The following is a 22,552-nucleotide window of genomic DNA, read 5'->3' as shown; positions in this document are numbered from 1 at the left end:
AAGGGTAAGTTCACACAGGGCATTTTTCGGTGTGGGTTCCCCCCTAATTTTGATAATCAGCCAGACAAAACTCACAGCTGGGGGCTGCAACTCCCAGCTGTCAGCTTCAGCGGGGCAGCACTGGAGTCCTGGGTTCATGCCCCACCCTGGACAACATCTGCAAAGAATTTGTATGTTCTCTCTGTGTTTGCATGGGTTTCCTCCGGGTTCTCCGGTTTCCTCCCACATTCCAAAGACATACTGATAGAGAATTTAGATTGTGAGCGCCATTGGGGACAGCGATGATAATGTGTGCAACCTGTAAAGCGCTGCGGAATATGTTAGCGCTATATAAAAATAAAGATTATTATTATTATTATATTCAGTAAGGCTAGTTATCAAGAATAGAGGGGTCCTCACGCTATTTTTAAAAAAATATTTAAATAATTAAATTAAACGGTGTGGGGTCCCCCCCATTTTTGACAACCAGCCTTGCTAAAGCTCACAGCTGGGGGCTGGTATTCTCAGGCTGGTAAGAGGCCATTGATATAGGCCCCCAGCCTAAAAATAGCAGCCCGCAGCTGTCCAGAAAAGACACATCTATTAGATGCACCAATACTGGCGCTTTGCCCGGCTCTTCCCACTTGCCCTGTAGCGGTGGCAAGCGGGGTAATAAGGGGTTAGTGTCACCTTGCTGTTGTAAGATGACATTAAGCCGGCTTAGTAATGGAGAGGTGTCAATAAGACACTTATCCTTTACTAATACTATATACTATAGTAATTACAGGGTTAAATAAACACACACATGCAGAAAAAAATCTTTTAATGAAATAAAACACCACACAGTTTTGACCATATTTTTATTGTTCTGCCATTCCAAGCGAAGCCATCGATCTTCTGTGATTAAAAATAAAATAAAAAAGCAAAAGTATACTCCCTGATCCATCGTAGTCCAATATAGTGAGTGTCCCACACAGTATCTGGGGGAGTTAAAGCTTACAACCAGGAATGCTGCTAATACGACCGCTCCCGGCTGTAAGCGGCTGGGGAATGAATGAGACGCAGCGGGCACAGGCTCAGTAACAAGCGGTGACGTCACCGAGCATGCGCTCCCTCACAGCCTGACCTGAGGTAACCTCTGCACCGTGGGAAAATGCTAGTGAAGAGGATACTGCAGGTAATGTATCTATTCTATCTATTCATTCTATCCATCTACCTATTCTATCAATCAATCAATCAATCAATCTGTCTATTCATTCTAACTATTCATTCTAACTATTCATTCTATCTGTTCTATCAATCTATTCATTTATTCTATCCTATCTATTCATTCTATCTATCTACAGGACGTTGTTTTTTTTCTCTGTGTGCACTCAACTTTATTGGCATGCACAAAGAGAAAAAAAAAAACGCACCTAAACCTGTGTTTCTGGCACAGCTTCTTTCTTGCCAAGATGATCAGGTTTTGCTGCAGAAAAAAAAATGCAGCAAAAACGCCCTGTGAGAACTTAGCAAGGGCTCGTGCGGACGGCTGTATTATTGGTCTGAGTGTGATCTGACAAAACATTGTCCGATTTTTTTTTTTCCTTGGACATAGACTGTCCAGAGAAAAAAAATCACGGAATGTCTGAGTTTGATCTGATATTTGGATCACTTTAGTCTGATGTTCACTCACTGACACAATGGAGAAGATGGAGAACTTTAGTTCTCCATCTTCTCCTCAGTGTTCTCCGATTCTCTTCTCCGCTAGAATTGGAGCACACTGTGCTGACACTCTTTTTGATCGCAGTGTCAGTTGCATAATCCTCCCTATTCTTCGGGATGAGAGAATCTATGGCCGTCTGCATGATCACAAATGCTCAGGCTGCTGCCCATTGGCTTTAAAGAGCAGAATGTTGGCCTTGGCTACTCTAAAGAGGTCAATACATATTAGATTAGTGAGATGCAGGGAAAGGGAGAGGGACGAAGGAGCTAACCATGAGTTAGCCTATGGGTGTGTATACACCTGAAACGCGTCAGGTACGAGGCCTCGCCTTTTAATGTTTTAACTATGTTTGAATAAGGAAATAATTTTATCCCTGGATGGTTGTGCCGGAATCTTTCCCCATTTTTCTTCTGCATATTAGATTAATGTAGATAGATGTGGACAATTTCAACCCTATCGGACATTGGTCAGGTAAGATGTCAGTGGTCAGTCGTTTTAGCCGACCAATGATACATCGTCAACATCTGTAACAAAGTTGACTACATTTGATTTTTTAATTTTCACTTGTCCACAAACAATTGTTCCTATGAAATAATTTTTCCAGAAAGCTCTTTCTGTCTTCTCCTGGTGTCACTTTATTCTAGCGTCTACAACGAAGCGAGCAGAATAAAATGTGTATGGCAGCATGATTTATCACAGTCATTTGTTCAATGATTGCTTAACCATCAACCTACTGCTTCATATTGTGTATGACCACCTTTAGTTTACCTGGTGGTCTACATGCCTATTGACTGTTTCCATAGTCCCAAGCCTAGTAATCATTACATCCAACAATGAAACAGAAGTCATGAGAACTAATTGTAAGTCACTTAAAGTCAACTTGTAGATCTTCAGCGCTTCTTTTTGCAATGTATTAACAAATCCTTTAGGAGGCAAAGGGCATAAAGTGAACTAAATGGGAATTTTTCTTGTCATACACTTGTAGATTATCACTCACTGGAGCCGGTAGACCTTATCCGCACTGTTCACAGATGCATGTGATTTGTACAAGGAGGCTAGAACAGCCTCTTCTTGCGTAATGTCCGTTATGGCACATCAACACCCTATTGTTCTTCATCTTCCACGCGATGTCCCATTAGCCAACAATGGAGTTTTTTACCTTATACATTCGATAGCTCACACCTGGTTTATTAATAGGATTTGCACCAGAAATTTATACCAAATTTTGGGGCGTTTTTTGGCACATTGTGTCTCACAATAGACTGCGCCCTTTACTGTTAATCCACACTTCCTTTCTGGTAGGTCATGCCCTCTTGTGGGACAGGTTGTAAAAAGTATGTAACACATAATAAATAAAGTGAAAGTCATTAAAGACAGTTTTTTGGGGGGCAGGGAATTTGGCAAAAATTACATCACAATTCTGGCGCATTCAGCTTGATCAATATGCCACCGTGTTTTAATTCACTGACAAGTATAGTTGCTAAAAAAAATATATAAAATGATCACACAAAGCATTTTCCCCAAAAATAAATTAATTCTTGCTGTCCTCATTCCCCACCCAAAGTTATACCTGATTTTGGTGCACATACCAGTCTGATATGGCTAGGAACTGTCCCTATGTAAGTGGATTTCTGCTCATTTTCAGTAGGGAATTCCCATTCATCAGCATTCTGCCTGCACTGTTGGTGCTGGAGAATCCTTTACTTACCATCATGTTTTGCACCAGCCGTTGTCCAACTAAAATTCCATCTCCATTGTACCTAAATGCAGTTGGACAGACAAGAGAGCCGAAGCAGACTGACAAAGACCACCCCGCACTAAGTAATTAATTGCAGCGTATCTAGCAATACAGTGACAATTTTAAGCTTGTTGTTATTGTTTAATGAAAAGCACACATTCTCACCATACTAAATTATTTTGTGTCGCTAGATCAAGACAGTCGAAGTTTCATAGTTTTCAAGTTGGAAGAAGACACAAGTTCATTGTGTTCAAGCGAAAACCTAAGATATTGATCCAGAAGAAGTCAAAACCCCTAAGAGGCAGATACTCATTGCCCCATATAAGTGGAAAAATTCCTTCCTACTTCCAAATACAACAATCAGACTAGCTCCCTGGGTCATCATCCCATCATAGAATCGAGCAAGGCTGTGGAGTCGGAGTCAGTGTCCATTTTGTTGGAGTTGGTATAAATGGACCGACTCCTAAAATATATAATAACTTGGGTACAATAGTACAATGTAGAATGTGTTGGGAAAGTTATGAAATGTCCTATAATGTCTGTTCTGTTCCTAATGCAAGGATCTGGGCTCTAGTTTAGATGAATCTGTGCTGCACTTTATGTACATGCTCAGTAGTGACCAGTACTATGGAGTCGTAGATGAGATGAATCTGTGCTGTACTTTATGTACATGCTCAGTAGTGACCAGTACTGTGGAGTCGTAGATGAGATGAATATGTGCTGCACTTTTTGTATATGCTCAGTAGTGACCAGTGCTGTGGAGTCGTAGATGAGATGAATATGTGCTGCACTTTTTGTACATGCTCAGTAGTGACCAGTGCTGTGGAGTCGTAGATGAGATGAATCTGTGCTGCACTTTATGAACATGCTCAGTAGTGACCAGTGCTATGGAGTCTGAAGAGTCAAAGATTTAGCTTACCAACTCCACAACCCTGGAATCCAGTGCCCATAACCTTTAATATTATGTCTTTCAAGAAAAGCATCCCCCCTCCATATACTTTTGTAGTGAATCAACCATTACAACATCATGTGGCTGCGAGTTCCATAGTCTCGGTGCTCTTATTGTAAAAAATCACCATCTGTAATGAAGAAACATTCTTTCCCCTAGACATAGAGTATGGACCATTGTCATTGTTGCTGACCTAGGTGTAAAAAGATTAATAATAATATCTCTATAATGTTTTCTCATATATTTGTATATTGTAATAAGAGTGGTCCTATGCATTTGTATTTGCAAACTGATTAACCCCAAGTTGGTTAACCTTTTTTGGTATTGCGGTCTACTCATTCTCTTAATAACCTTTGTTGCTTTTCTCTGCACCTGCTCTTGTCAGGCTATACCTTTCATATGCATCGGAGCCCACAATATCACAGTATTCTAAATGTGGCGGCAGTAGTGACTTGTATAAAGGCAAAACTATGTCCTTGTCATGAGCATGGATGCCGCTTTTAGGGCATCCCATTATTTTATTTGTCTTGGCAGCCAGCTGCCTGACACTGATCACTAAAGTTGAGTTTGTCTTCCACTCATATATCCAAGTCTTTTTCAGTTACCATTTTACCAAGTGTTAGTGTTTTACCATTTTTAGTACATAATTATACATTTTATTTCCTTTGCCCCAATTGCATGACATCACATTTATCTACATTAAACTACAATTGCCATTTCTCCCCCCAGGCCTCTATCTGTCAAAAATGCCTTTGTAAAATAAAGTTATCCCCATCTGTGTTGATTTTCTTGCTGATATTAGTATCATCTGCAAATATTGGACTTCTACTCTGTATGCCCGTCACAAGATCATTAATAAATATGTTAAAAAGAAGAGGGCCCATTACTGACCCCAGTGGTACCCCACTGTTAAGGGTAACCCAATCAGAGAGTGTTTTTTTCTTAATAACCACCCTTTGTTTCCTATCACTAAGCCAATTGTAAACCCAATTACACTTACAGTATATACTCGAGTATAAGCCGAGATTTTCAGCCCATTTTTTTAGGCTGAAATTGCCCCTCTTGGCTTATACACGAGTCATTCCCAGAGGTCGGCAGGGGAAGGGGAGCGGCAGCTGTCTAATCATACTCACCTGCTCCTGGCTCGGTCCCTGCACTTCCCTGGTTCTCCGGGCGCTGACAGCTTCTTCCAGCGTTGAGCGGTCACATGGTACCGCTCATTACATTAATGAATAAGGACCTGACTCCACTCCCATAGGGGTGGAGCCGCATATTCATTACTGTAATGAGTACCATGTGACCGCTCAACACAGGAAGAAGCTGCCGGCACCCAGAGAACGAAGGATGTGCAGGGACCGCGCCAGGAGCAGGTGAGTATTGGCGGGGGCAGTGCGCTATATTCACCTGTCCGCATTCCACCGCTGGGTGCCGCCCCGTCTTCCTCTGCAGTGATGCTCAGGTCAGAGGGTGCGATCACACGATTAGTGTGCGCGCCTCCCTCTGCCTGAACTTCAGTTGTGATTTTTTTTTTTTTTTTAATCTCAGCAATAGCATATGGGGCAAATGTGTCTATGGAGCATCTTATGGGGCCCATAATCAGCATTTGTGGAGCATTATATGGGGCAAATGTCTGTATGGAGCATCTTATGGGGTCATAATCAGCATTTGTGCAGCATTACACGGGGCAAATGTCTGTATGGAGCCATAATCAGCATTTGTGCAGCATTATATTGGGCAAATGTTTCTATGGAGCATCTTATGGGGCCATAATCAGCATTTGTGCAGCATTATATGGGGCAAATGTCTGTATGGAGCATCTTATGGGGACATAATCCGCATTTGTGCAGCATTATATGGGGCAAATGTCTGTATGGAGCATCTTATGGGGCCATAATCCGCATTTGTGCAGCATTATATGGGGCAAATGTCTGTATGGAGCATCTTATGGGGCCATAATCCGCATTTGTGCAGCATTATATGGGGCAAATGTCTGTATGGAGCATCTTATGGGGCCATAATCCGCATTTGTGCAGCATTATATGGGGCAAATGTCTGTATGGAGCCATAATCAGCATTTGTGCAGCATTATATTGGGCAAATGTTTCTATGGAGCATCTTATGGGGCCATAATCAGCATTTGTGCAGCATTATATGGGGCAAATGTCTGTATGGAGCATCTTATGGCGCCATAAACCGCATTTGTGCAGCATTATATGGGGCATATTTTAATATGGAGCATCTTATGGGGCCATCATAAACTGTATGGAGCATTATATGGGGCTCTTGATTCAATATGGATATTCAAAAACACTTAACCTACTGATGTCTCAATTAATTTAACTTTTATTGGTATCTATTTTTATTTGTGAAATTTACCAGTAGCTGCTGCATTTCCCACCCTAGGCTTATACTCGAGTCATTAAGTTTTCCCAGTTTTTTGTGGCAAAATTAGGGGGGTCGGCTTATACTCGGGTCGGCTTATACTCGAGTATATATGGTATTTTTTCACTGTCCTATTATTTTCATTTCATGTACCAACCTTTTATGTGGCATCATATCGGATGCCTTCTAACTTATCTCCTCATGGAAACTTACCAGGTTTGCCTGACAGGATTGATCCTTCATAAACCATGTTGATGCTGGGTCATGAGACTATTCTTATTGAGATACTCTATCATAGCATCTCTTATAAAACACTCAAGGATTTTCCGCACAGTAGAAAAACTTACCTGCCTATAATATCCAGGCTCAGACTTTGTCCGCTTTTTGAATATTGACACCACATTTGCTATGTCCTATGCTACAGACCCTGTTATTATGGAATCCTTTAATACTAGAACTAATGGCCTGTCTATCATGTTACTTATTTCCTCCAGTACTCTGGGGTGTATGCCATGCAGGCCTAGTGTTTTGCCCATTTTTGTGATTTTGAGGTGACGCCATACTTCCTTCTGGAGTAAGCAGATGACATTTAACGGAGAATTTGCGGTCTCTATGATCATGTCATCTGTCATGGGATCCTCTTGTGTAAATACTATAGAAGGAGAAGGCATTTAATAGACTGGCCTTTCCCTCATCCTCTTCTACCATTTCACACAGACTGATTTTGAGGGGGCCAACATTATAATTTTTGAGTTTCTTACTGTTTATGTAACTGAAGAATATTTTGGGATTATTTTTACTTTGTCAGTGATTTTTTTTTGTCTCAATCTATGCTGCCTTGATTGTTTTTTACCCAATTATTTATTTTTCTCTCTACAGGTCCTTCTCAAAAAATTAGCATATAGTGTTAAATTTCATTATTTACCATAATGTAATGATTACAATTAAACTTTCATATATTATAGATTCATTATCCACCAACTGAAATTTGTCAGGTCTTTTATTGTTTTAATACTGATGATTTTGGCATACAACTCCTGATAACCCAAAAAACCTGTCTCAATAAATTAGCATATTTCACCCGTCCAATCAAATAAAAGTGTTTTTTAATAACAAACAAAAAAACCATCAAATAATAATGTTCAGTTATGCACTCAATACTTGGTCGGGAATCCTTTGGCAGAAATGACTGCTTCAATGCGGCGTGGCATGGAGGCAATCAGCCTGTGACACTGCTGAGATGTTATGGAGGCCCAGGATGCTTCAATAGCGGCCTTAAGCTCATCCAGAGTGTTGGGTCTTGCGTCTCTCAACTTTCTCTTCACAATATCCCACAGATTCTCTATGGGGTTCAGGTCAGGAGAGTTGGCAGGCCAATTGAGCACAGTAATACCATGGTCAGTAAACCATTTACCAGTGGTTTTGGCACTGTGAGCAGGTGCCAGGAAGCATGAAGTGCTCCAAAATCTGCTGATAGCTAGCTGCATTGACCCTGCCCTTGATGAAACACAGTGGACCAACACCAGCAGCTGACATGGCACCCCACACCATCACTGACTGTGGGTACTTGACACTGGACTTCAGGCATTTTGGCATTTCCTTCTCCCCAGTCTTCCTCCAGACTCTGGCACCTTGATTTCCGAATGACATGCAAAATTTGCTTTCATCAGAAAAAAGTACTTGGGACCACTTAGCAACAGTCCAGTGCTGCTTCTCTGTAGCCCAGGTCAGGCGCTTCTGCCGCTGTTTATGGTTCAAAAGTGGCTTTACCTGGGGAATGCGGCACCTGTAGCCCATTTCCTGCACACGCCTGTGCACGGTGGCTCTGGATGTTTCCACACCAGACTCAGTCCACTTTTTCCTCAGGTTCCCCAAGGTCTGGAATCGGTCCTTCTCCACAATCTTCCTCAGGGTCCGGTCACCTCTTCTCGTTGTACAGCGTTTTCTGCCACATTGTTTCCTTCCAACAGACTTACCATTGAGGTGCCTTGATACAGCACTCTGGGAACAGCCTATTTGTTGAGAAATTTCTTTCTGGGTCTTACCCTCTTGCTTGAGGGTGTCAATGATGGCCTTCTTGACATCTGTCAGGTCGCTAGTCTTACCCATGATGGGGGTTTTGAGTAATGAACCAGGCAGGGAGTTTTTAAAAGCCTCAGGTATCTTTTGCATGTGTTTAGAGTTAATTAGTTGATTCAGAAGATTAGGGTAATAGGTCGTTTAGAGAACCTTTTCTTGATATGCTAATTTATTGAGACAGGTTTTTTGGGTTATCAGGAGTTGTAGGCCAAAATCATCAGTATTAAAACAATAAAAGACCTGACAAATTTCAGTTGGTGGATAATGAATCTATAATATATGAAAGTTTAATTGTAATCATTACATTATGGTAAATAATGAAATTTAACACTATATGCTAATTTTTTGAGAAGGACCTGTATAATGAATGCCTCATCGTTACCCTCTTGCTCTTAATTCTCTAAAAACATTCTTTTTCTCATTTACAATAACAGGGCCAGGATGAGGGAAAGGTGCTCACCTAGGAAGCCACTGATGGGGAGAAACAGAGAGAGAGCGTGCCCCACCAAAGTGATCATGAATAGTGATGAGCGCAAGTGCTCGTTACTCGAGTTTTCCTAGGGTGCTCAGGTATGCACTGAGCATCGCAGGTGGTCGAGTGACATGTTTAAGTCCTCGCACCCACTTGTTTTGTGGCGGCTGTTAGCCACAAAACATGCGTGAATTCAATCCATGCATGTTTTGTGGCTGAAATTTTAAAAAAAACCTCCACTTACTTTCCGGACCAGCGCCGCCCTTCCAATCTCAAACTTGCGTTGCGTTGATTGTTGACCGTGCAACCAATCAGCGACGTCTGATCGTCTGCAGTTATCACTGTTTGGTTCTTCAGTTTGGACCATTTTAAGAAGAGAATACCCCTTTAACTAAACCTACATGTGTTCTTTCTATATTATGTCGATTCTTCTTTGACACTTTTGGATCTTACTCAGAAGTTAGGTTTGGGTTGGCAGTGACACCAATGCATCTCATGATCTGACGTCAAGACGTTCCGGAGCAGCGGGTAGGATTTCACGTGCTAATCCTTAGATGCATTTAATGCATTTACCTAATCTAGGTGTTAACTAGAGGATCAATGTAAATGGTTCAATGGCATTTCCTTCTATATAACACCTGGAATAGCAACTTATTAGGAGCTCTGCTCAGCCATTCTGGGACGGCACGGTGATGACCCATATTGCACTTTGTTATTTGATGCATTAATGAGGAAAAGGGGAGATTGCATTATTTATCCTACTCGCTTATACTGTATGTGCCATTAATTTCACAGCATTTTACTGCCATCATCTTCATCACTGTCCCCATTGGGGCTCAATATCCAAATTCTCTATCACTATGGTTCTGCTGCTGGAACCGTCCTGCAGTGAGCAGTAGACTGTGGCGGAATCAGATGGTTTCAGTTTCCCTGCAGCGCCACCTAAGTTGAGAATAGTCATTACACACTTCTTATTTAAATCAATGCACTTTGTGTCTAACTTCTTCCAGACGGTGATTTTCCATTTTTGCTCTTTTTTTTTTCCTTCTTCCAAGAGCCTTCAGTTTTATTTCCATTTTCCATCTATATAGTCGTATAAGGGCTTGTTTATTGCGGGACAAGATGTACTTTTCAATAACATCATCCATTGTACCATGCAATGTGCTGGAAAACGGAGAAAAAAAAAATCTCTCAAGTGCGTAAAAAATGCAAACCAAAAGAGCAATTAGACAATAGTTTTTTGTTTTTTAAGTACATAGCTTTTTCTTTTTTAAGTGGTAAGAAGCAAGAAATTTGGAAATTCTGAAAAATAAAAAAATTGCCTGCATCGCCATTTTCAGAGACCCATAACATTTTCATAATTTGGTAAATGGAGCTGTGTGGGCGCTTGTTTTTTGTGTGACAAGCTGATGTTTTTATTGATACCATTTTTGAGAAGTTCCAGTCTTCTAGTCTTTTGATAACTTATTTATTGCATTTCGTTATGGTGTTGCGGCATCTAAAAAAACCGCAATTCCAGATTTTAAATTTTTAAATTGCTTTTACATTGTTTTTCCAATTGGGTTAATTAGTTTTATACTTTGATCAGACCTTTACAGATATAGAGACACCACGTATGTGTTGTTTTTTTATTATTATTATTATTATTATTATTAATGGGGGAAAAGGGGGATTTGAACTTTTTATACTTTTTACCCATATTTAAAAAAAAAAAAAAAACATTTTATTTTTATATTTTGCTGTAATTTTTAGTCTCTCAGGGTATGTGCACACGTTAAATACTTGGTGCAGAAATTTCAGCATCATTCAGCATCAAGGCACACACAAGTACACAAGGAGAGAGGACCCTGCCCGCGAGGGCTCACAGTCTCCAGGGGATGGGTGAGGATACACTAGAAGAGGGTAGAGCTGGTCATGTGGCGGTTCAGTAGACTGGGGATCACTGCAGGCTGTAGACTTGCTGGAAGAGGTGGGTCTTCAGGTTCTTTTTGATGGTTTCTATGGCAGGCGAGAGTCTTATGTGTTGGGGTAGAGCGTTCCAGAGTATGGGGAAAGCACTGGAGAAATCTTGTATGCGATTGTGGGAAGAGGAGATAAGAGGGGAGTAGAGAAGGAGGTCTTGAGAGGATCATAGGTTACGTGCAGGTAAGTATCGGGAGACCATGTCACAGATGTATGGAGGAGACAGGTTGTGGATGGCTTTGTATGTCATTGTTAGTGTTTTTGAACTGTAGCCTCTGGACAATAGGAAGCCAGTGAAGGGCCTGGCAGAGAGGAGAGGCTGGGGAATAACGGGGAGAATGGTAGATTAGTCGGGCAGCAGACTGTAGGATGGGTTGGAGTGCTAGAGGGGAGGCCAGAGAGTAGGAGGTTGCTGTAGTCGAGGCGGCAGATGATAAGGGCACTAGAGTTTTTGTGGTTTCATGGTCAAGGAATGCATGGATACGGGAAATATATTTGAGTTGGAATCGGCAGGAGGAGGCAAGGGCTTGGATATGTGGCTTGAAAGAGAGGGTAGAGTCAAGGATCACCCCGAGTGACCAAGCGTGCGGGACTGGGGAAAGTGAGCAGCCATTGACATTGATGGATTGGTCGGGTGGAGGGGTAGAGTGAGGTGGGGAAAGATGATGAATTCGGTTTGTCCATGTTCAGTTTTAGAAAGCGAGCAGAAAAGAAAGATGAAATAGCAGACAGACATTATCTATCTTGAGCAGGGAACTGATACTTTGCCACTTGGCTATTGGCTCTCCAGAGGGCAGGGTGCTCTTGATGATTGATGCCACTATCCTGCATTGTGTACCCTTCCAAGTTGTAAGAGGAGACCACTTCCAGAGCAGCAGAGTGGCACAGAAGCTGACCCGAGTCTGCAATCCAGCCCGCTTCAGAGCATTGGCTGCAAGCTCTATAGCAATGTTCCCCAAGTCCGGTCCTCAAGAGCCACCAACAGGTCATGTGTTGAGGATTTCCTTAGTTTTGCACAGGTCATTGAATGCTTGCCTGTCCAGGTGATGCAATTATCACCTGTGCAATACTAAGGAAATCCTCAAAACATGACCTGTTGGTGGCTCTTGAGGACCGGACTTGGGGAACACTGCTCTATAGCAAAGAGTTTGCAAGCACTGCTCTTTGCTTAGGAATACGACCACCACAGTCTGCAGAGGTGGCCTAGGCAGTAAGTCATAGAATTAAAAATTCTAGAAAACGAAGAGGATTTTTAATAGATTAATTACAAAGTCGCTTGTTTTTCTATTATTTATTTTGCAAACACTTTGCAATTTTACCCATCTATAAAAACGAGGAAACCCTTTTAAAAGAGTTGTTCACTACTTTTGTATTGATGAACTATCCGTAGGTCATCCATATCAGATCGTTGTATGTGCAACACTCTGATCAGCTGCTCTCTAGAAGACCACAAAGTGATCATGCATTTAAAGGAGTTGTCCACTACTTTTTTTGATGGCCCCCACTGATCCTGTGTAGCTGACGGCCACGCATGAACGTTTGTGTAGTGGAACACCACAGCTCTATTAACTGTATAGTGGCTACAGCAGGGTAGTACAGATGGCCAATGTGCAGAACCAGGCCGCGACCACTACACAGTTGACAGAGCTGTGCTGTGTTGCTCCACAACTGATCACATCCGGCTGACGGCTGATCATCGTGCGTACCGGGTGTCACACTGCCACCGATCTTATATTGATGACCTATCCTAAGGATGATCCATAAATATAAAAGTAGTGGACACCTCCTTTAAATGCTTGGTCACCTTGGTATCTTCTAGAGAGAGACGCTCTTTAAAGCCACTCTCAGCTCCGGGTATAACTTTCTTTTTCCATATTCCCTAACCGAAAATAGATTTTCTAAACCACCAACCCTATAACTCGAGGAATAATATTTACAGTTGATTTTTATTTTATTTTTAAGGTGCAGGCCGTTCTCCTCTCCGGTCCCGCTATTACATTTACTTAGGAAGTGGTAGTGTAGCCAGGAAAGCTTTGCTCCGTCTAAATACTAAACATTTACATTATAAAATAAATACGCTACGGCGCTCCATATTGTTTTCTGCTGCGGAGATGGATGTGCAAACAAGGAAAAAAGGTTGCCGAGCCTGTTCTTGTGATCATCCATTGATTACTGGGTTTCCCTGTTTATTCTCAGCTCCGAGAAGCTCTGACGAGCAAAGAGAGAGACCTGGAAACGCTGAAGGTGGACGCTCAGCTGCTGGAGCAAGCGACCGAGGCCAAGATCGCTGAGAAGTCTGCAGGTAGGACCTTACGTGGATGAAGCGCGCTTGCACAAGTGACGTGGCTCACTTAATACAAGGTGATATTTGCTCAGGGAGGGGAAAGGAATTATTATTTTTTTCCCTGGACTGTTGGCGGTTTGGAAGTGCTTGTGTGGCGGCTGTGTGTGTAAGATCCTGGTATTGGTATTAGTGAGAACTCTACCTGCATTCAGGCTGATTTGGGCATTAAGCGTCTTGTTAGCACCATGTCAATCCAATCACAAAGAGCTTGTTTGTTTAGTTGGAAGGTCTTGAACAAACAGAGCCAGAGAAAGGAGGGGAGTGGGAAGGAATAAGCGCTCAGATCATGCTCCGTGGTTCATGCGTGTCACATTGTCACTAGGTACTGCTGTTTGATTTTGGTATTGGACTGTAGCTTTATATCTGCATTGTAAAAAATAGAATTAATTCAGACGCTTGGTTCTGTAGCTGTTTACGATTAAAAAATGAATTGCTGAAAATACAATACAAAATATTAGATTATGGATGATTACAGGCTGTCTAACTAGTGCGAACTCACATATTTCAGAATCTCCGGCAACTTGAGACCTATAAATATATCATTAAAATATATACCGCGTTGCAAATATCAAATATACATATCATTTATTTTATTTTCCTGCCTATAAAATCTAATGATTTGTAGTTTTAACTGATGGCACTTGATACATTAAAAAATGTTTGCAAATTGTGAATAAAAAAAATACAAAAATATAAAAAAATGTATTATAGATGATTGTAAACAGAAAGTCACGCATGGAGAAATATAAAAAAAAAAATCCCAGAAAAAGTAGTTTTCTTGCAGGATGGTACAACTCCGGAGAAGACAGAATTGGTGTTTTTTTGTTTTTTTTTTGCAATGTTTATATTGCTTCAGAGCATTAATAAAAAAAAATACTTTTTAAAAATGTTTTGCATTCTTGCTCCAGGTATTTTATTACTTAAGCCTCTGAAGAGTATATACGTCCCTCCATATACCATCTGAAGGCTTCAGAATTTTATTTTTATATAAAAAAAAAAAAGTGGCATGTTTAGTTCTGTGGGTTGTTACATAGCTGTTACCCCCCCCCCCCCCCCAGGGGACAAAAAGGGTATATTCACATTTGGTGTTTTTGCAGCACTTTTTCTGTGTGTGGTTTTACAGGACAACAGCTAATTAAATGAAATTTGTAAAATCTTTTTCCTTGCATTTTTTTTTTATTTTTATTTTCAGCTGCTGGGCATTTTTAAAAATTTTTTTTTAGGATTTTTACAGCATTTCTTACACTTTTAAATGGAAATAAAACGCAAGTAAAAATATTGCAACAATACAGGAAAAGCGGGTAAAAAAAAAAGCACCCAGCTTTTTTAAATCTGCCATGTGTGAACATTCCCCAACAAGATACAAAATAGTGACGGTACGACTATTGTCCAGTGCCGGTGGAACACCGCCACGCCGCTGTAAAGACTATGTGCACAGCCCCTTAGGCTAAGCTCACACGTTGAGAATTTGTAGTTTAGCACCTTCTTTCCTATCGGTGTAGTAGCGGCTCAGCGTTCTGCTACGATGCTCCTACTTGTAGAAGACCAGCTTTCCTGTCGACAACACAAGTATTGAGCCGCAATCCGCGTTCTGCATGGACCTCCATAAAGTTCGGCCTGATTATTCCTGGTGATTATAGCATGTGAACCCGCAGATTAGATCTTCCTGAAGGCTGGGGCCGATGAGCGGTCTCTCCTGGGGCTCCTAGCGCCTCTCGGCTGCAGAAATGAGATCATTCTCCCTCCATCCCATCAGTGTAGACAGGACGACATGAAGACAAGTGCAGGCCTGTGCTCATGTCAGCTTCTGCTCTGCCACAATAGAGGACATTCTGGAATTATTACATGCCGGCCCTAAGATAGCCAACTTCCAGAAAGCTAAACACACAACATTTCTTTAGGTGATTTCCATCTTAAATGAAAAACCAATCATCAGTCATTGTGTCCCGGAGTCATTTTTATTTTCAGGTGTTTTTTGGTTACTTTGTATCTTTCATACTTCTGTTTTCTTCTGTTTAGGCTTTGTTCACACAACCATATTTTTGATCCGTGTAAAAAGCAGACATAACACGGACACCTTTATTATATAGGGCTGTTCAGATTACTTTTTTTTTTTTACACGGACCAAATATTGCCGTGAAATAAACTGCAGCACGAGCTAGTTTCTTCCATGTTTCGGATGAGACTCGCCTATACAAAAATAAGGAAAAAGGGATCCCATCCGTATCGACCGTATAGCATCTGATTTTCACTGGTACGTTGCCATTATTAGCATAGGAAAGTGTATTTGTCCAGTAAATTTTATTAAAGGGGTTTTCAAAGTTTGTGATAAATGTATAGAGTGACTGCAGATTTCTGAATCCTTACAGCGAACGTGATGCGTTGTCTGAATTCTCCTGTGCCGGTGACGAGGGCTGACACGTCTAGTCGTAATGTGGCCGGAAGTATGGAAATCATATACTTGCCGTTACTTGTCGGTTCGCTCCATTTGCCGTCACCAGAGAGTACTGACAGCGCACTTTGTGAGGAATCGCAGGTCTGCAGTCACGTAGAGGGACTGCAGACTTTCATCACAAACCTGGACAAGTGCTTATGTATAAAAACAGATGGCAAATAGATGAAAAATCGTTTTGTCATCTCAATTTCCACAGACATATGTAATCCAGCTTTATTATACTCCTGTATGGGTCATTTACTTTGTTGCACAGTCCATATATGACCCCGTCGCTTTGCTTTGTGGTTTTCCTATTTTGCTGTACTTGTTAGGATTGTCCTTTGAAAATAAACTGAGTGATCATATGCAATCTACTGGTAAACCTGGTAGCGGGTTTTTAATTTCCCTACAGCACAACCGCAGGGAAAGTAAGGTATTACATGGTGTCTGTCGAAATCTGCAGACAGGCTGGTTCCTCCAACTAGAGAGATTTGCTTTGAAACTACTCATTGATCCCAAACTTTTTTTTTTCTACCAAATCCTTTGAACCTATCTCCAGGTCCAGTAGCACGCCTGTCAAGCACCAATATACGTTTGTAGGATGTCTAAATGTCTAATTATATCACCTTACAAGGAGGTTTAACTTTTATGGCAAGTTAGTTAGCAATGACGATCTCTCATTCACCATGGACAATCTTTCTCAGCCAATGTGAGGGTATAAATGATGGGTGCCTAATGTTAAATAAGGTTCATGAGCAATATTTCAGGGACACGTTGGAAGAAGACATGATTGCCTTTCTAGTCTGTTCACAAAGAACAGCAGGAGATTGCTGTGCAAATAATATGCCGATCCGTGGATGCCCAAGGCATCTCTAACAGTGTCCCAACCTGCATCAATAGCATCATTGCCTTCAGTACTGGCACCAATTCTGTACTTATGTAGTTGACATTTTCCTTTAACCCTATTATAGCCATACTTCTTTTGAAACCCATTTATAGACCCTGTTCTAAACAAAAAATTGAGTTCCTAGTGGTTCACCCCATCCGTGGGTTTACTAGGGGTGTACCGCATCCGTGGTGTTACTAGGGGTGCACACCCCATCTGTGGGGTTCCTAGTGGTGCACACCATCCGTCGTGTTTCTAGTAGTGCACCCTATTCGTGGGGTTCCTAGTGGTGCACCCCATCCTTGGGGTTCGTAGTGCTGCACCCCATCCTTTGAGTCTCTAGCCCTAGAATGCATGATGTCTGAAATTTAGACTTTCATATAACCCGGGCCTTTTAGGCCCTTGTGCAAATCATATGGAGGAACTCAAATAAATAAACTTTTACAAGTTTATTTAAAAATTGCAAAGTAAGATATGAAAAATGCACAACAGTGTAATTATAATTGTTTGCAAAAAGTAAGCTACTGGGCCTAAAAGGCCTGGGTTACGCATTCTAGGGCTGGTGGTGCACCCCTTCCATGGAATTCCTAGTAGTGCACCCCATCCTTGGAATTCTTAGTGGTGCACTTCATCCATAGGGTTACTAGGGGTGTCCTTTATCTGCGTGTTTACTAGTGGTGTACCGCAACCTTGGAGTTTATAGTGGTACACCAGTTCTGTGAGGTTCCTTGTGGTGCACCCCATCAGTGGGGTTTCTAGTGGTGCACCCCATCTGTGGGGTTTCTAGTGGTGCACCCCATCTGTGGGGTTTCTAGTGGTGCACCCTATCCATGTTGTTTCTAGTGGTACACTCCATCCATGGGGTTTCTAGTAGTGCACCCCATCTGTGGGTTTACTAGTGGTGTACCCCATCCGTGGGGTTCCTAATGGTGCACTCCATCCATGGGGCTACTAGGGTTGTGCTTCATCTGTGGGATTACTAGTGGTGTACCTCAACCTTGGGGTTCATATTGGTACACCTCATCTGTGGGGTTCCTTGTGGTGCACCCCATCTTTGGGGCTCCTAGTAGTGCACCCCATCCGTGGCGTTTCTAGTGGTTCACTCCATCCATAGGGATCCTAGTGGTGCCCCCCTTTCTGTGGAGTACCTAGTGGTGCACCCAATCTGTGGAGTTCCTAGTGGTGCACCCCATCCTTGGAGTTCCTAGTGGTGTTCCCCATCTGTGGAGTTCCTAGTGGTGCACCCCATTCTTGGGGTTCCTTGTGTTGTTCCTCATCTGTGAAGTTTCTAGTGGTGCACCCCATCTGTGGAGTTCCTAGTGGTGCACCCCATCTGTGGGCTTTCTAGTGGTTTACCTTATCCATGGTGTTTCTAGTGGTGCACTCCATCCATGGGGTTTCTAGTGGTGCACCCCATCTGTGGGTTTACTAGTGGTGTACCCCATCCGTGGGGTTCCTAATGGTGCACTCCATCCATGGCGTTCCTAGTGGTTCACCCCATCCTTTAGGTACCTAGTGGTGCACCCCCTCTGTGTAATTCCTAGTGGTGCACCCCATCCTTAGGGTTCCTAGTGGTGCACTACATCCATGGGGCTACTAGGGGTGTGCTTCATCTGTGGGATTACTAGTGGTGAACCTCAACCTTGGGGTTCATAGTGGAACACCTCATCTGTGGGGTTCCTTGTGGTGCACCCCATCTTTAGGGTTCCAAGTAGTGCACCCCATCCGTATTGTCCATTAGCCAAGTCCATTAGCCTAGTCAAGTAATAACTTGACCAGCCAAGATCTCCATGCTTCTCTTCTACCTTGCTCTTTTTTTAATTTTCTTACATTATTTTTAGCTTAATGCACAAACCACAAGTATGTAACATGAATCTAATGATTACTCTGTCCCATTACTAGCAGAGAAGTGTGACTACAGAAAAATTGTTGTGAAATAGACTCACATTTTTTGTGATTCTATGGTGCCAACTTCCTTATAGGCCATGCCAAGGTGGCGGAGGAGGTGTGGCGCCCACCAGCGCAAACGGTTTTTATTTCCTATTTTAATAGTACAGCATTTGACATACCAAAGATATGTAATACTAGTATATAATAAATAATTATAAATAATTAACAGAGTTAAATTCCACAGTATACTGGAGATATAGCTAGATATATTAACAATCGCAAGATATAATGTGTATGTACAATTTTTAATTATGCATGAATATCTGACCACAAGGTGGCACTCTTCTATTTATCTTTATGGATATTGTTCTCTGCAAAGTTGGATTTTGAGCAAAGTAAATATCCGCCCTATATATCACTTGACGAAGTATATACTGTGTGAATTCAGACATGTGTTTTTCTTTTTTACTTTTTACATATTAAAGTGTCTCGGTCTATCTTATAATGCATCGAATGATAATATTATTAGAAGTCATGAGTTCTGTGACCATAGAAAAGCATTACTATAAATTGTAGCACTCTGATTTCTAATATCTTTGTAATTAATAGTAAGGTGTATGTATTTCCTTATAATAACCACCTCAGCTGCTGCAGAACCTCTGTTCTAAAAACGTAGATGAAAATTTATTATTTAAAAAATAAATAACATAAAAAGAAAAAATATAGCCGCTGAGGTGTTTGCAGTAGTTGGGGCCTAGTAAGGTATGGTACATAATGCTGCTGAAGAACCTCTTTCTTTTAGGCCTCTTTCACACATCAGTGTCTCCAGTACGTGTGCTGACAGTTTTCACACAACAACCTGAGACACTTACACTTGTACCCTCATTTAAATCTATGGGATTGCGCACATGTCCGTGTGTTCACACAGACCGTGTGTCCGTGTGACCCACACGTGGACATGTCCTTTTTTTTTTCGGCAGCACGGACAGCTACATGTCCGGCACATGTGCACACAGATGACCTAAAATGTGTCATCTATGTGCCGTCCATGTGACACGTACTGGAATAGAATGCAAAGGAGAAATGACAGATGTTTAGGTTTTCGATACGCAAACATATAGATAGATTACAAATAGAAATTTGTCAGTGACCTAATTAGTGCCGTGTGTGTGTAGTTTTCTGTACTTGCATTTAGCAAAGAAATAAATTAAAAATGTTTTGTGGGACCCCCTCTTGCCAGACTAATATGACCAGCTCACAGATACCTGCTTTCCCTTAGCTGGTTACTAAAAATAGGGGGGCTATTTTTAGTAACCAGCTAAGGGAAAGCAGGTATCTGTGAGCTGGTCATATTAGTCTGGCAAGAGGCCAATAACAATGGAGCTTCCCAGCCTATTAATATCAGCTGCCTGCTTTGCCTTTACTGGTTATTAAAAATGGGGACCCTAAAAATAAATGTCGGGTCCCCCCTAAATTTAATAACCAGCAAAGGCTAAGCAGACAGCTGCAGGCTGATATTAATAGGCTTGGAAGGTCCATGGATATTGGCCCCTTCTCAACCCAATAAGACCAGCCCTCAGCAATGCCAGAAATAATGCATCCATTAGATGCGCCAGTTCTGGCTCTTAGCCTTCGGCTCTTCCCGAATGCTCTGGAGTGGTAGCGATTGGGGTACTGGTTTATGGTGTTCATTTCAGCTTTGTAATGTCAATTCACTGAAAAAAGGCTAAAAATCAATTTAAAACATCGCTGAAAGCTTTGACGTGACCACTCATCATTCTGTCTCTTGCATTGCCCTTGTGAGACCCGGAGGCTGTAAACTGCGGTAACCTTACTGACATCACCACAGTTCACAGCAGACGAGTTCTCATGGAGTGCAGCTTGAGGATCAGCATTGGCTGCTGCTACAGTCTATGGAGCGTTGTTCTCTGCACGAAGAAGACGGGGATCGTCATGGTACGTCCCATATTATGGATTACGGCAGACCCTGTGGATTATTTTATTTAAATAAATGGGTTAAAGAGTAAAATTGTTGGGGAGTGATTTTTACAAATAAAGGACTTTTCTGTGTGTGTTTATTTTTTTACTACAGGGTTAGTAATCGGGGTGTCTGACAAACGTCTCTCTAATATTAAACCCTGGGCTTGATGTCAGCGGACATTACACAGCTGACATCAACCCGATAAACCATTACCACGATTGCCACCGCACCAGGGCATTCTGGAAGACCTCAGCTGTCTGCTTAGCCTCTGCTGGTTATTAATATTAGAGGGAACCCCACATCATTTTTTTTGTTAGGGTCCCCCTTCCCAGACTCTGCTTTCCCTTAGCTGTCATTTCTATTCTGCATTCGCAGTGCAGTCGCACTGTTGCCACATGGATTGTACACACGTTCACAGATAACACCAGTACTGTTTTTTTCCAGGGCCAGAAGTATCAGGACATGTGAAAGAGGCCATACGAAAAGTGCTAAACATCATTAATGAAGTGGTTAGAATAGAACAACATCCTGCAAAAGTCACTTGTGGAGTAACACTAACACCTTAGAAACATGTTGCGATCTCATCCAGATGAGAATAGACGGCAAGGTGACAATGTAAATCCCTCTAAGAAAGGCTACAGGACAGATGTGATATCAAATAGACCATATGCAAATTAATTTTCTTGCACAATTCTGCAATGTATCATCAGCACATAGAGATCTATGGGTGCACAAGCGATCTCAGCCAAACTCACCATGTAGCCCGAGCCTAACTCACATACACTTTGGTAAAGTGGGTAACCCAATGTAAGGTCACCATTCTTATTTGTTGGGTCTAGTTACCCAAGGCGCTTTGGGTACCCTTACCAAAGTTTTGCTATCCATCAACCTTAAATCAGCCATTGTGATAGACCGCTCTAGCAGAGAGGAGGAAGTAGCTCCTAAATATTGCCAGTCATTTCTTTATTCTCATCAGGTGCTGACATCAGAATATAATGCTTTTATACATGTTATATCTACATTCGTATCAGCTAAGAATTTCCATGTGAATACTAGCACCGATGCCCTTTCTGCAGGCTGATAACAGAGGACAATTTCCACTGTCCAAAAGCGCAGCAAAAATTTTCACCTATGATAGAGCGCCACAATATATATATATATATATATATATATATATATATATATATATATATATATATATATATACATATACACTCACTGGCCACTTTATTAGGTACACCTGTCCAACTTCTTGTTAACACCTAATTTCTAATCAGCCAATCACATGGCGGCAACTCAGTGCATTTAGGCATGTAGACATGGTCAAGACAATCTCCTGCAGTTCAAACCGAGCATCAGTATGGGGAAGAAAGGTGATTTGAGTGCCTTTGAACGTGGCATGGTTGTTGGTGCCAGAAGGGCTGGTCTGAGTATTTCAGAAACTGCTGATCTACTGGGATTTTCACGCACAACCATCTCTAGGGTTTACAGAGAATGGCCCGAAAAAGAAAAAAAATCCAGTGAGCGGCAGTTCTGTGGGCGGAAATGCCTTGTTGATGCCAGAGGTCAGAGGAGAATGGGCAGACTGGTTCGAGCTGATAGAAAGGCAACAGTGACTCAAATCGCCACCCGTTACAACCAAGGTAGGCCTAAGAGCATCTCTGAACGCACAGTGCGTCGAACTTTGAGGCAGATGGGCTACAGCAGCAGAAGACCACACCGGGTACCACTCCTTTCAGCTAAGAACAGGA

General features: G+C 41.9%; 1 protein-coding gene across 6 annotated transcripts in view; it reads left to right on the top strand.

Annotated features, from left to right (window-relative positions):
- Nucleotides 1–22,552, top strand: part of MIPOL1 (mirror-image polydactyly 1) — a 509,264-nt gene that overhangs the window by 206,437 nt on the left and 280,275 nt on the right. For all 6 annotated transcript variants that reach the window (XM_077262637.1, XM_077262612.1, XM_077262644.1 and 3 more), the window contains one exon: nucleotides 13,463–13,568. In XM_077262637.1, coding sequence (XP_077118752.1) covers nucleotides 13,463–13,568 — 106 coding nt within the window. The remainder of the gene's footprint in view (nucleotides 1–13,462; nucleotides 13,569–22,552) is intronic.

Source organism: Ranitomeya variabilis, chromosome 1 (assembly GCF_051348905.1).
Source record: "Ranitomeya variabilis isolate aRanVar5 chromosome 1, aRanVar5.hap1, whole genome shotgun sequence".
Taxonomy (NCBI): Eukaryota; Metazoa; Chordata; class Amphibia; order Anura; family Dendrobatidae; genus Ranitomeya; species Ranitomeya variabilis.
This window is presented reverse-complemented; position numbering and strand designations above follow the sequence as displayed.